This window comes from Bufo gargarizans, chromosome 9, assembly GCF_014858855.1.
Source record: "Bufo gargarizans isolate SCDJY-AF-19 chromosome 9, ASM1485885v1, whole genome shotgun sequence".
Lineage (NCBI taxonomy): Eukaryota > Metazoa > Chordata > Amphibia > Anura > Bufonidae > Bufo > Bufo gargarizans.
This window is the reverse complement of record NC_058088.1, coordinates 192,914,760-192,927,984: the sequence shown is the minus strand read 5'-3', so window position 1 is coordinate 192,927,984 and position 13,225 is coordinate 192,914,760. Positions and strand designations below refer to the sequence as shown.

At 45.2% G+C, this 13,225-nt stretch overlaps 1 protein-coding gene across 2 annotated transcripts in view; it reads right to left on the bottom strand.

Annotated features, from left to right (window-relative positions):
* Positions 1-5,289: 5,289 nt before the first annotated feature.
* ABCA2 (ATP binding cassette subfamily A member 2) overlaps positions 5,290-13,225 on the bottom strand; it is a 77,260-nt gene continuing 69,324 nt past the window's right edge. For both annotated transcript variants that reach the window (XM_044306658.1, XM_044306657.1), the window contains exons 37-49: positions 12,777-12,924; positions 12,569-12,692; positions 11,685-11,817; positions 10,631-10,751; positions 9,873-10,051; positions 9,477-9,618; positions 9,228-9,362; positions 9,036-9,139; positions 8,456-8,548; positions 8,093-8,195; positions 7,852-7,989; positions 7,446-7,652; positions 5,290-6,081 (exon numbers count right to left, since the gene is read on the bottom strand). In XM_044306658.1, the coding sequence (XP_044162593.1) occupies positions 6,046-6,081; positions 7,446-7,652; positions 7,852-7,989; positions 8,093-8,195; positions 8,456-8,548; positions 9,036-9,139; positions 9,228-9,362; positions 9,477-9,618; positions 9,873-10,051; positions 10,631-10,751; positions 11,685-11,817; positions 12,569-12,692; positions 12,777-12,924 (1,663 nt within the window). In that variant the 3' untranslated portion in view covers positions 5,290-6,045. The remainder of the gene's footprint in view (positions 6,082-7,445; positions 7,653-7,851; positions 7,990-8,092; positions 8,196-8,455; positions 8,549-9,035; positions 9,140-9,227; positions 9,363-9,476; positions 9,619-9,872; positions 10,052-10,630; positions 10,752-11,684; positions 11,818-12,568; positions 12,693-12,776; positions 12,925-13,225) is intronic.

The following is a 13,225-nucleotide window of genomic DNA, read 5'->3' as shown; positions in this document are numbered from 1 at the left end:
TGTTTAGAACTAAGGGACACTCCCTTTCCCATTAAAGCTGCACAAACCACATTCCGACATGTCACGCATCAGTCAGATATGCTCTTCCTGATCATTCATGTTCTATTATTACACATATGACCCTCCTGATCAGTCATTTCAGTCATACATGTCCTGACCACCCAAATACCGGTCAACCTGGGAGACATTCCTACCCCTAAAACCTGCTCCTGTCATAGTTATCTGCAGTATTATAGTAGTTATATTCTTGTGTATAGGAGGCAGTATTATAGTAGTTATATTCTTGTACATAGGGGCAGTATTATAGTAGTTATATTCTTGTACATAGGAGCAGTATTATAGTAGTTATAATCTTGTACATAGGAGGCAGTATTATAGTAGTTATATTCTTGTACATAGGAGGCAGTATTATAGTAGTTATATTCTTGTACATAGGGGCAGTATTATAGTAGTTATATTCCTGTACATAGGAGCAGTATTATAGTAGTTATATTCTTGTACATAGGAGCAGTATTATAGTAGTTATATTCTTGTACATAGGGGCAGTATTATAGTAGTTATATTCTTGTACATAGGAGCAGTATTATAGTAGTTATATTCTTGTACATAGGAGCAGTTATAGTAGTTCTATTCTTGTACATAGGAGCAGTATTATAGTAGTTATATTCTTGTACATAGGAGCAGTATTATAGTAGTTATATTCTTGTACATAGGAGCAGTATTATAGTAGTTATATTCTTGTACATAGGAGGCAGTATTATAGTAGTTATACTCTTGTACATAGGAGGCAGTATTATAGTAGTTATATTCTTGTACATAGGAGGCAGTATTATAGTAGTTATATTCTTGTACATAGGAGGCAGTATTATAGTAGTTATATTCCTGTACATAGGAGCAGTATTATAGTAGTTATATTCTTGTACATAGGAGCAGTATTATAGTAGTTATATTCTTGTACATAGGAGCAGTATTATAGTAGTTATATTCTTGTACATAGGAGCAGTATTATAGTAGTTATATTCTTGTACATAGGAGCAGTATTATAGTAGTTATATTCTTGTACATAGGAGCAGTATTATAGTAGTTATATTCTTGTACATAGGAGGCAGTATTATAGTAGTTATATTCTTGTACATAGAAGGCAGTATTATAGTAGTTATATTCTTGTACATAGGAGCAGTATTATAGTAGTTATATTCTTGTACATAGGAGCAGTATTATAGTAGTTATATTCTTGTACATAGGAGGCAGTATTATAGTAGTTATATTCTTGTACATAGGAGCAGTATTATAGTAGTAATATTCTTGTACATAGGAGGCAGTATTATAATAGTTATATTCCTGTACATAGGATCGGTATTATAGTAGTTATATTCTTGTACATAGGAGGCAGTATTATAGTAGTTATATTCTGGTACATAGGAGGCAGTATTATAGTAGTTATATTCTTGTACATAGGAGCAGTATTATAGTAGTTATAATCTTGTACATAGGAGGCAGTATTATAGTAGTTATATTCTTGTACATAGAAGCAGTATTATAGTAGTTATATTCTTGTACATAGGAGGCAGTATTATAGTAGTTATATTCTTGTACATAGGAGCAGTATTATAGTAGTTATATTCTTGTACATAGGAGCAGTATTATAGTAGTTATATTCTTGTACATAGGAGCAGTATTATAGTAGTTATATTCTTGTACATAGGGAGGCAGTATTATAGCAGTTATATTCTTGTACATAGGAGCAGTATTATAGTAGTTATATTCTTGTACATAGGAGGCAGTATTATAGTAGTAATATTCTTGTACATAGGAGGCAGTATTATAATAGTTATATTCCTGTACATAGGATCGGTATTATAGTAGTTATATTCTTGTATATAGGAGCAGTATTATAGTAGTTATATTCTTGTACATAGGAGGCAGTATTATAGTAGTTATATTCTTGTATATAGGAGCAGTATTATAGTAGTTATATTCTTGTACATAGGAGCAGTATTATTGTAGTTAGTTATATTCCTGTACATAAGAGGCAGTATTATAGTAGTTATATTCTTGTACATTACTACACAATTCAGGTTCTTATTGTTTGCAGTGACTGGAGCTGCTCTGTATTGCCTTCTCCTCCATACTGGGAAAATGAAAGACAATAATGTATTGCACTTTAATAGGTACAAAAACCTGTAAAATCCTCACTTTGAATACAGGAGATCAAAGTTCACCAAGAAAAAAACCCCTGAGTTGGGCGTGGAGGGTTCTAGTCCTGATGTGTTTTATATCTCCCTTTTAATTCTATTCTAAGAACCACAATATAAGACAGAAGGGAATAGTGTTTCATCCAGAGACACATTAACACTGTCCTCTATGGGTTGTGCTGACATTCACTTGACTGGAGCTCAGCTGCAATACCAGAGTCAGGCTATGAGGACACGGGTGGCGCTGTTTGTGGGCAAAAGAAAAAACAGATCATTTTTCTGATTTGTGAAGGCTGTATCTTTTATTGCTAGTGTTAGGATTGTCAGCTTGCCCGACCAGAACAGAACGCACTATGTCCGGTGTGGTGACATTTCTCAGTCTTAGCTTCTTGGGGACGCTCTGGGCTAAGCCCCTGACTTGGTAACATGCCTGCATGATATAGGGCTGGAAACAGACAATAATTCTCACACTAAGGGCCTATTCATATGGCCGTAGTGCTTTGCGGATCCGCAAATTACAGATACCAGCTGTGTGCGTTCCGCAATTTGCGGACCACGCATAGCCGCAACTATAATAGAAAATGCCTATTCTTGTCCACGATTACGGAGCCGCGGAACGGAACCACAGATGCGGACAGCACAGCACAGACCCTATTGAAATGAATGGGTCCGCACCCGTTCCGCAAAATTATGGTTGCCTGAATAAGCCCTAAAGGATATGGGGTTATTTAGGACATTGCTTCTATGGTGGAGTCAATGTATCTGCATCTCTGTAAATCACGTCTCATACTCCAGTCACATCCAGAGCTGCGTGATCATTAGCATTCAAATTTCAAAGTTCAGGTCAATACAGGCAACAAGAAAACAATCCGCGCAGAGCAAATGAAGCTTCATTACTATGTAATCAAAAATCCTGCAACTTTCTATCCGTTGTGATTCAACATTTTCAAGATCTCCGCTTGCTGTCAGGCTATGCAATAATGCAATTATAGGAATTGTTTGCTCCATAACTTTAACAGATATTTGATTCTAAGGCAGTGGTCCCCGGGGGTCCATAGTCTATCCCTGAAGATCAGCAACTGCTTGTTCTTACCTAGTGGAGTAACTAGAAATGACTGGGCCCCACTTTTGAACAGGGCCCCCCCCCACCCCCAAAATTTCTTTACAACCCCCTTCTCCCGTGGCTAGTCAAGATGGCTCTCTCAGACCAGGCCCTCAGCCGCTCCGTTCGTTTCCTACACGTGTATACGGTATGTCATGTCACTGTATAACAGGGATGCCCAACCTGCGGCCCTCCAGCTGTTGCAAAACTACAACTCCCAGCATGTCTGGACAGCCTACAGCAGAGAATGATGAGATTTGTAGTTTTACAACAGCTGGAGGGCCATATATAATGTCATTGTATAATACTGTTGAGGGGCCCCGACAATAAAACCTTTTAGGCCTCTTTCACACGGGCGTCATTTTTTTTGCCCGGATAAGAGCCGGGTGCGTTGCGAGAAAATGCGCGATTTTCCCGTGCGAGTGCAAAACATTGTCATGCGTTGCACTAGCGTGAGAAAAATCGCGCATGTTTGGTACCCAAACCCGAACTTCTTCATAGAAGTTTGGGCTTGGGATTGATGTTCTGAAGATTGTATTATTTTCCCTTATAACATGGTTATAAGGGAAAATAATAGCATTCTGAATACAGAATGCATAGTAAACCAGCGCTAGAGGGGTTAAAAAAAATAAATAAAACATTTTAAAGGGGTTCTGCACTTTCAATTAACTGATGATCTATCCTCTGGATAGATCATCAGCTTCTGATCGGCGGGGGTCCGACACCCGGGACCCCCGCCGATCAGCTGTTTGAGAAGGCAGCGGCGCTCCAGCAGCGCCGCGTCCTTCTCACTGTTTACCGCCGGGCCGCCCGCCCACTGACGTCACGACTTGTATCAACTACAGTGGGCGCGGCTAAGCTCTGTTCACTTGAATGGAGCTTAGCCGCGCCCACTGTAGTTGATACTAGTCGTGACGTCAGTGGGCGGGCGGCCCGGCGGTAAATAGTGAGAAGGCAGCGGCGCTGCTGGAGCGCCGCTGCCTTCTCAAACAGCTGATCGGCGGGGGTCCCGGGTGTCGGACCCCCGCCGATCAGAAGCTGATGATCTATCCAGAGGATAGATCATCAGTTAATTGAAAGTGCAGAACCCCTTTAACTCACCTTAGTCCACTTGATCACGAAGCCCGGCATCTCCTTGTGTCTCCTCTGCGCTGAGCGGCTGAACAGGACCTGGGGTGAGCTGCTCCATTAAATACAGGTTAAGGACCTTCGATGACGTCACTCCGGTCATCACATGGTACGTCACATGATCTTTTACCATGGTGATTCACCATGGTAAAAGACCATGTGATGACCGGAGTGACGTCATCGAAGGTCCTTAACCGATATTTAATGGAGCAGCTCACCCCAGGTCCTGTTCAGCCGCTCAGCGCAGAGGAGACACAAGGAGATGCCGGGCTTCGTGATCAAGTGGACTAAGGTGAGTTAATTTTTATTTTATTTTTTTTAACCCCTCTAGCGCTGGTTTACTATGCATTCTGTATTCAGAATGCTATTATTTTCCCTTATAACCATGTTATAAGGGAAAATAATAATGATCGGGTCTCCATCCCGATTGTCTCCTAGCAACCGTGCGTGCAAATCGCACGGCATCCGTACTTGCTTGCGGATGCCATCCGATTTTCACACACCCCATTCATTTCTATGGGGCCTCCGTCACGTCGAAATCGGACAATATAGAGCATGCTGCGATTTCAACTGAACGCACAAGTGATGCGTTAAAAACAACGCTCATGTGCACAGCCCCATAGAAATGAATGGGTCAGGATTTAGTGCGGGTGCCATACGTTCGCCACACGGATCGCACCCGCACGGAAAACTCCCCCGTGTGAAAGGGGCCTTAGTGTTTCTCCCGAGTGGGCCCCTTCTCAGTTGGAAGCCGCTTCCCTGGCTCCTACTACATACAGCTAAGCCATTCTTGCCATGCTGATTTTACATCCATACCCCCCCCCCCCCCCCCTACCTAGTCAGGAATGGGAGACAACCATGATATAAAGTGCACATATTTTGGTCATTTAATTTGCAATTTTTGGAAAAAGGCAAACAAAAACACAAAATAAAGCATTATATACAACATACATAACCCATATTTTTTTGGCAGTGCAGTTCCTTAAAATGGCCACAAGGGTACCTGCTGGCCATGAGCGCCCCCTGCAGCGACACTATGTACAGTGGTTGGCACAGTTATATTGCACAAACAGACGGGGGGAAAAAAGGGGACATCAGCACTAAAAACAGCAAAACGTAAAACCAAATCATAGTAATGCCCGGAGAGCAGAGCACCGCGTCTGCTGCGAATGTCCTGAAAAATGAAAGTGCGTCAAGGACAGTGGCGCCTCCTGTCTGCAGCATGACGTATATACATTCCTAAAACGACATCAGTAAAGAGAATCCTCTGCTGCAGCCAGTCTCATCCATTCTCTGGCCCTAGCAGATGCCGCGGGGCCCCATGTCTACCCACGTCTTTGACGCGCCATTGCTATGGCCTCGGCTGTGTTCAGTTATGGAGTCTGCTCTCTCTGTCCATTTCAGAGCAGTACCCCCTGTGCATGGACAGTGGTATACGTGGCACCCTGAGCCAGGTCCGTGTACACTGTATACACAGCTGTCCGGCACAGTGGACAATATTTCCATACAACCCCTGGGTTTGATTCCTGGAGGAAGGAGGGGGGGGGGGGGGGGGTTGTAGTAAAAATGGGGCAGTGGTCTCCAGCGTATTGGGTTTTACTGCAGAATGAAGACGTCTTCTCAGCAGAGCGTGTCTGTATTAAAAGACAACTGAGCCTGTGGGGAAAATAGATATAGATCAATGAATAAGCAAACATGTCTGGATATTCTGCATTGTTTCCTCTGCTTGCTGTCAGTGAATGGGAACATTCCTGGTTACATTTAGAGGCTAAAAATTGTTTGATTGTTGATTGTTTATCAAGTCTAAAAAATTATTGTGAACTAAACAATGTGGCCCCTGATACATTGTACCTGCGCTGATACACTGTAACAAAATATCAGGGTGAGCGAGATGAGCGCTGCCATTGTGTTCTAAGGCTACTTTCACACTTGCGGCATAGTGATCCGGCAAGCAGTTACCTCGCCGGAAATGTATGCCGGATCTGGTAAAACGTATGCCAACTGATGGCATTTGTAAGACTGATCAGTCTAAAAAATGCATTGAAACGCCGGATCCATCTTTCCGGCATTTATTTTTTTTTCCATTTTTTTTTTCGGTCTGCACATGCGCAGGCCGGAAGGACGAATCCGGCATTCCGGTGGAAAAAAATGCCGGATCCAGCATTCAAGCAAGTGTTCCGTTTTTTGGGCTGGAGATAAAACCGTAGCATGCTGCGGTTTTCTCTTTTGCCTGATCAGTCAAAATGACTGAACTGAAGACGTCCTGAACGGATCGCTCTCCATTCAGAATGCATCGGGGTGAAACTGATCAGTTCTTTTCCGGTATTGAGCCCCTAGGACGGAACTCTATGCCGGAAAAGAAAAACGCTAGTGTAAAAGAGCCCTAACAGATCACTGTCTGGGTAGAATACCATTGTAGCAAACACTCAGCTAATACAGAGGTATAAGGACTGTACACGTTGGCGGTCTGTGGATGTAAACAGTAATCTTTCCATTCATTGACAACAATCAGAGCTCTTTAAAATGGTGAGAAAAGTCAGTCAGATCAATAACTATCCCACAGACCCTCTGCATGCTAAGGGAATGTTCACACGCCGTTTTTTTCTGTGGAATTTTGGTGGGACACCGAAATCCCACCACCAGCCACGTCCTTTCTGCTTCCCATTCATTTCAATGGGAGGCAGTGCTGAAGACTGCAGGGCGGCAGTTTAAAGCCGCGGCCATGTCCCTTCTTGGCTCTAAGCCGCCATTCTGCGTATTCTGAATGGGGAGAGGGGAGAAAGCTGCTGCCAGACAATTCCCCCGAGAACAAAAGGGTCGGGCATGTTGAAATCCAAGCCTCCTCCTCCTGACACCTGCCATTAGGGAAGAGAGTTAGGAGGCCATCATGCACATTAGTCTCGGAGGGTTGGTCTGGCTTTAATCTACGGTCAGCTGCTATGAGATGGGGGCAGCCTACGCTGGGTATGAACAAATTCCCAGCTACGTGGTTAACATTTGAAATCCCAATAAGTTCCTACCCTTTCCTCTTCGAAGCTGATCAGGCCTTCATCATCAGTCTCTAGATCTTCTGGCTCCTCCACCACAAGGGCCCGTAGTTCAGTGGGGGTGGTCCGGGGTCGCAGGAGGCTCAGCACTCGCTCCATGGAGGACGGCACCGTGTTAGTATGGTTTGCCTCTTGTTGCTCCAGATTATCGCTCTGCTTCTTTGCAAAGTTGACGAATACCTGCACAGGAAAAATATGCGATTCATAAGAAGTGAGGTAGGTTTCATCATCTTGGAGATCAGCAGTGCCACAAGTGTTTGGCACCCCCTACTGACCAGCAAACTATTATCATGTAGACTTTTGGGGTGGGGGGGGCTTACAAGGGAATGACCATGTGGTTAGAGGGTGGGGGAGATGTAAAGGGAGAGGTCTCACTTACATTGTCCAGAGTGGTCTGGCTGACAGAGTAGTCCTCGATCCCCAGCACGTCCACCACTTGCTCCATCTTGCTGAAGACTTGAGCAAGAGAGACCTGTTCGGACTTGAGTTGGTACTGGACTTTAGTATTGTGTCTTTCCTGCAGGACACACGGAGGGGTGTAAGGGATACGTATACATCACCATGCTTATCTCCGTCCCGCTATATGTAAGGGTATGGGATGGGACGACCATTGCACTCACTTTGAGAATAGCTTCTGGGAAGTTCCTGTTGAAGTACCGTACGACTTCCTTAACGTTGACGCTGGATTTCATCCTCACTGTGATCATGTACCCGTCACCAAATCTGTGCAACACAGGACGGTATTATTTAGGCTGTGTGATGGTACGGGTGCACCTATTTATTGCATAGGTTAAGCCCTGGTTCTTGAGGGACCATATAGAACCGTTACACGTAATTGTTTGAGGAAGGGGAAGGGGGGCCCCCAAGGACGGATTTATCTCCTGGGTTCAAGCTATATCTTCCCTTTTCAAGGAAGCCATAGTCCAAATTTTGCACTGGGAATGTGTCGCAAGATATTTGGAGTCTGCAAGATATTTTCTTACCGGTTTTTCAGATGCTGGATGCTCCCGAGGCATTTGAGACGCCCATTCACCATAATCGCCAGGCGAGTGCAGAGAGCTTCACATTCTTCCATGCTGGAAAAGACAGAGGAGAGTGTTACTTTTAATACGACTGGCCTTTCACATCACAGATAAAAATGGCTGGCGACTGGTAAGAAGCATTCGCCCCACTGATCTATAAAAATACGTTGGAAAATGTGCTTTAAGGCTCCATCCACCTTCACAATCAATGTTTTAATTCTCCCAAATACATCAAACATGAAATACATTTAATTAAAGAGATCTTAGCTTTCAGTGTCTACAGCTCTTATGCATCCCCATAGGTCGCCATGGTAACAGACTACAAACAAACTCTTTGTAGTCTGATCCTGCAGTCATATTGCCATCTATCCGTCCCCGACCTCTGTGAGTAAGAAGTAGGGAAGGGTGTTAATATGGAGACGCACAGATCGCACAAAACGCTAGGATGCCATTTGGCAAGTTGTTGCGGGTCTCACTTTACGTGCGGGGAGATACACAGCACACTCATGGATTCTTTATATAATAATATGAGGCAGAGGACCTGTGTGACGTCAGCACCAGAGAACGCCCCGTTTTTATAATATCCAGGATTAGGTTCCACAGGAAACGGCGAGCTTTGGGGTCCATTCCCGTTGTGGGTTCATCCTGTAGAAATACATTTGTAACGGTCACTTCCCAGCTCATCAGCCACCATCCTGCACAGATCCATCACCTTGCATAACCCACGTCTCACCAGAAAGATGAAGGACGGGTAGCCGATAAGAGCAATGGCCGTAGATAACTTCCTCTTGTTGCCGCCACTATAGGTTCCCGCTGGTCTGTCCGCGTAGGGAGTCAGTTCCAGTTTCTCCAAAGCCCAATTTACCACCTGGCATGGACAGGAAGAAAAAAACAAAAACCTCAAAACCGCAATAATCATAGGGGTCCTAAATTTAGGGAGGTGCCGAGCGATTGTCATTAAGTTGTGGCCCGACAGACTCACCCTTTCCTCGTCTTTCCATGGGATCCCCCTGAGACGGGTGTAAAGCTCTAGGTGTTCCTGGGCCGTCAGTTCGTCAAATAACGCATCAAACTGTGGGCAGTACCCGATGCTCTGCTGCACCTGAAGAAGCTCCTTCAACACGCTGCCACAGAAGGAGAAAGATTGGCAGAATAAAGCCGCCCGTACAGGAGATAGTGGAGGAACACAATCTTTCTAGAAGTATGCATGCTCGGACTGACTGTGCATGCATGTGTTGTGAATGGGAGAAAGCAGAAGGCCACTGCCAGGCACCTTTACAGTCCACCATGACCGACCCTTCTCTCCCCTGACATCTGCCGGGGTTCAGCCGACATACGTCTTAAGTCTTATCTGAGGAGACCATGAAAGTAAAGCTACCTGTGACCATTGATGAAGGCTTCTCCACCTGTGGTGCTCTCGTCTCCGGTCAGCATCTTGAAGGTGGTGGTCTTCCCAGCTCCGTTTACTCCGAGGAGGCCAAAACATTCACCAGGCTGGACTCCAACACAAAGACGATCGACTGCTAAGATGCGGCCCATCTTACGAGATTTATACACCTGGAGTTGAAATTTTTTATAACATAGCAAAGTTCAGACACAAAGATTGTAAAAGTTATTATTACATAACTACTGTCCTTGCCGCATGTGTAGTGGTTTAGATTCTGTTTTATACTCCAGTTACACCCAGAGCTGCATTCCAAAACTGGTTTACTGTTGGTTACAAATAATACGGTCATCTAAAGTGGGTTGAAGGGCACTGTACAACAGTATGATGTAGACAAAACGTTTCCCACAATACACTGCCTGAGAACACAGTAATATAGTAGCAGCAAACTGCAGGATTTTGAAGGCAGCTTCGGATGTGACTGGAGTGTGATGTAACTCTAGATCCATACAGTGTAAGGCCTCATGGATCCCGGCTGTGTTCATACCACCACTTGTCCGTAAATGGACAAGAATAGGACATGTTCTATCTTTTTTGCGGGGCGGCGGAACAGACGGTGTGCTGTCCGCATCTTTTCCGGCCCCGTTGACAGATAATATGCGGATTGGGGACCACAAATGCAGGACTGAGCATGAGGCCCAAGTACAGCACAATGCTGATCATCACAGAAGGCGTGCTATGGAGTAGGTTACCTTAGTCAGATTCTCGATCTTTAACATGTCATTATCCGCTCCCCCACGTAAAACTCTCTGTCGCTCGTTTGCCACATCTATGTCGTCATCCTCAATGGGTTTATTAGAAATGGGGAGACGCCTGAAAGGAAATTCATTTATTTAAATCAGACGCAGAAGGAGTTTTCCTGTATAAGCGCACAAGATCATAGGTCATAAATGACTGCCATACACTTACACAGTGAATACCGCCATACAGGGCATTATACTAGTCAGCACAGGACTGCGAATGGCATCACTTAGAGCCATAATTATGCCCTTGGCTCAGCTGGATCTACATATTAGTTATTTAGAGTTGGTAAAGATAAGTGGCATCATGCTGCTTATCTCCTTGTTCATCCTATGTAATCATGGATTTTTGACACTGGCATCCCTTGGGCTCACAGACATTAGAGCAGGCATGCTCAACCTGCGGTCCTCCAGCTGTTGCATAACTACAACTCCCAGCATGCCCGAACAGCCTACATCAGGGATGTCAAACTCGTGGCCCTCCAGCTGTTGCAAAACTACAACTCCCATCATGCCAGGGCATACTACAGCTATCAGGGAATGATGGGAGTTGTAGTTTTGCAACATCTGGAGGGCCATGAGTTTGACATACATCTATCAGCCTACAGCAGGGCATTGTGGGAGCTGTAGTTTTACAACAGCTGGAGGGCCGCAGGTTGACCATGCCTGCATTAGACTATCTATATCAGGGATCAGAAACCTTCGGCACTCCAGTTGCTGTGAAACTACAACTCCCAGCATGCAAACTTTCTTGGCTGTTCTTGTAACTCCCATAGAAGTGAAAAGAGGATTCTGGGAGTTGTAGTTTCAGGATGGCTGGAATGCCGGAGGTTGCTAATCCCTGATCTATATGGTAGCAGTGTACAAAGAGGTATCAAGGCCCTAAGGGTAAGACTGCATGTACACAAGACTATACATCATCATCATCTCCCAAGGAAAGTGAACCGTCCTGCTAGCGCCACCTTGTGGAAGTGACTCCCTACGGTGGCAGCGGTGGAATACTTACTGTGGTTTGCGGAAGAAGTTATACTGGCACATAATCGTGATGAAGAAACCGACAAACCCTTCTATGGTCATTGCCACCAGGCCCCGGGTGACGATATCCCACTCAAATGGAGACTTCATCTTATCAAACTGACCTAGTTAGGGGAAAAGACACCATGACTCCCAGTATTCAACAGTTACGTTATGTCTTATACACCAGTCACATCCAAAGCTGCCTTCAAATCACTCTTCTTTGCTTACAATCCATTAGCGGACTGTAAAAAGTTTAAAGGGGTTTTCTGAGGCTTTTATACTGATGACCTGTCCTCTGGATAGTTTATCAGTATCTGATCGGTGGGTGTCCGACACCTGGGACCCCTGTTGATGAGCTGTTTGAGAAGGCATTGACTATACAATATACGGCGCTGTGCTTGGGGAGCTAAGAGAAGGCCACAGCTCTCCTGCGAGCAATGGCGCCTTCTCAAAGAGCTGATCGGCGGGGGTTTTGGGTGTCAGACCCCCACAGATCCCGAGGATAGGTCATCAGTAGTAAAGTATCGGAACCCCCCCCACCTTTCCTAACTGAGCATTGACAATATGCTATATTCTGGAGCAGAGCATTATGGGAGATTTTTTTTGCACACCATAAAAATGCTCAGTGCCCGGTGTACAAGATGCGTCTCCCACATTTAGGTGAGAAGAGAATATGTTCTTCTCCCGCATTTCACCATCAGGGGGATGCAGGGAGTTGTGGACATAAACCGGTAGGATTCTGAATGCAGCTCCGGAAGTGCCTGGAGGAATAGACTGGGTGTAAATGAAGCGGTGCTCTGGATGAAACGCAGCCGCTTCACATCTATACATTTTGAGGAGGGCTGCGGTGGTTCTGGCATCCAGTGTTCTTACCGATCTTCGCGTAGTACTCGTTAATATATTCGTTGTAGGCCATCTCCATAAGTCCGTGCCCGAGGTTGTAGTTGGGGAAGATGAGGAAGCAGCTCTTCAGGTAACTGTTCACCAACTTCAAGTCCTGGAAGGACAAGGCAAGGACCCCTGTGATATCCAAGAAGAGCAGGCATGGCCACACCAGCCCTGCCCGTAACGTGCCACCTACCTTATCATGTTCAAACAGCTGCAGCAGGAAAGTGGCCACAGTGGCTGTAATCCCAATGAACAGGTTGATGACGATGAGGAAGACGTAGGCCGTGCTGGGCACCTCAAACCAGAAGGAGGCGGGATACATGATGGGTGTGATTGACCAGCTGTAAATACATTGGTGTAAGGGCTCATTCACACAACCGTATGGTCAACGTGTCCGTGTCGTGGACCGCAAACAGCCAGGCTGCAAAACACAGGCGCCGGCCCTGTGAACCCCACATGGCGGTTGCGGACCCATTGACTTGAATGGGTCAGCAATCTGCAAGATACGGCAAAAGATAGGACATGTCCTATTTTTTGCGGAGCGGAGGCACGGATCAGAAGCTCATAAGCCGGTCTGTGGGCTTTCGGATCCATGCCTCCGCACCGCAATATGGGGTCCATACGGCTGATGTCCATGTATCG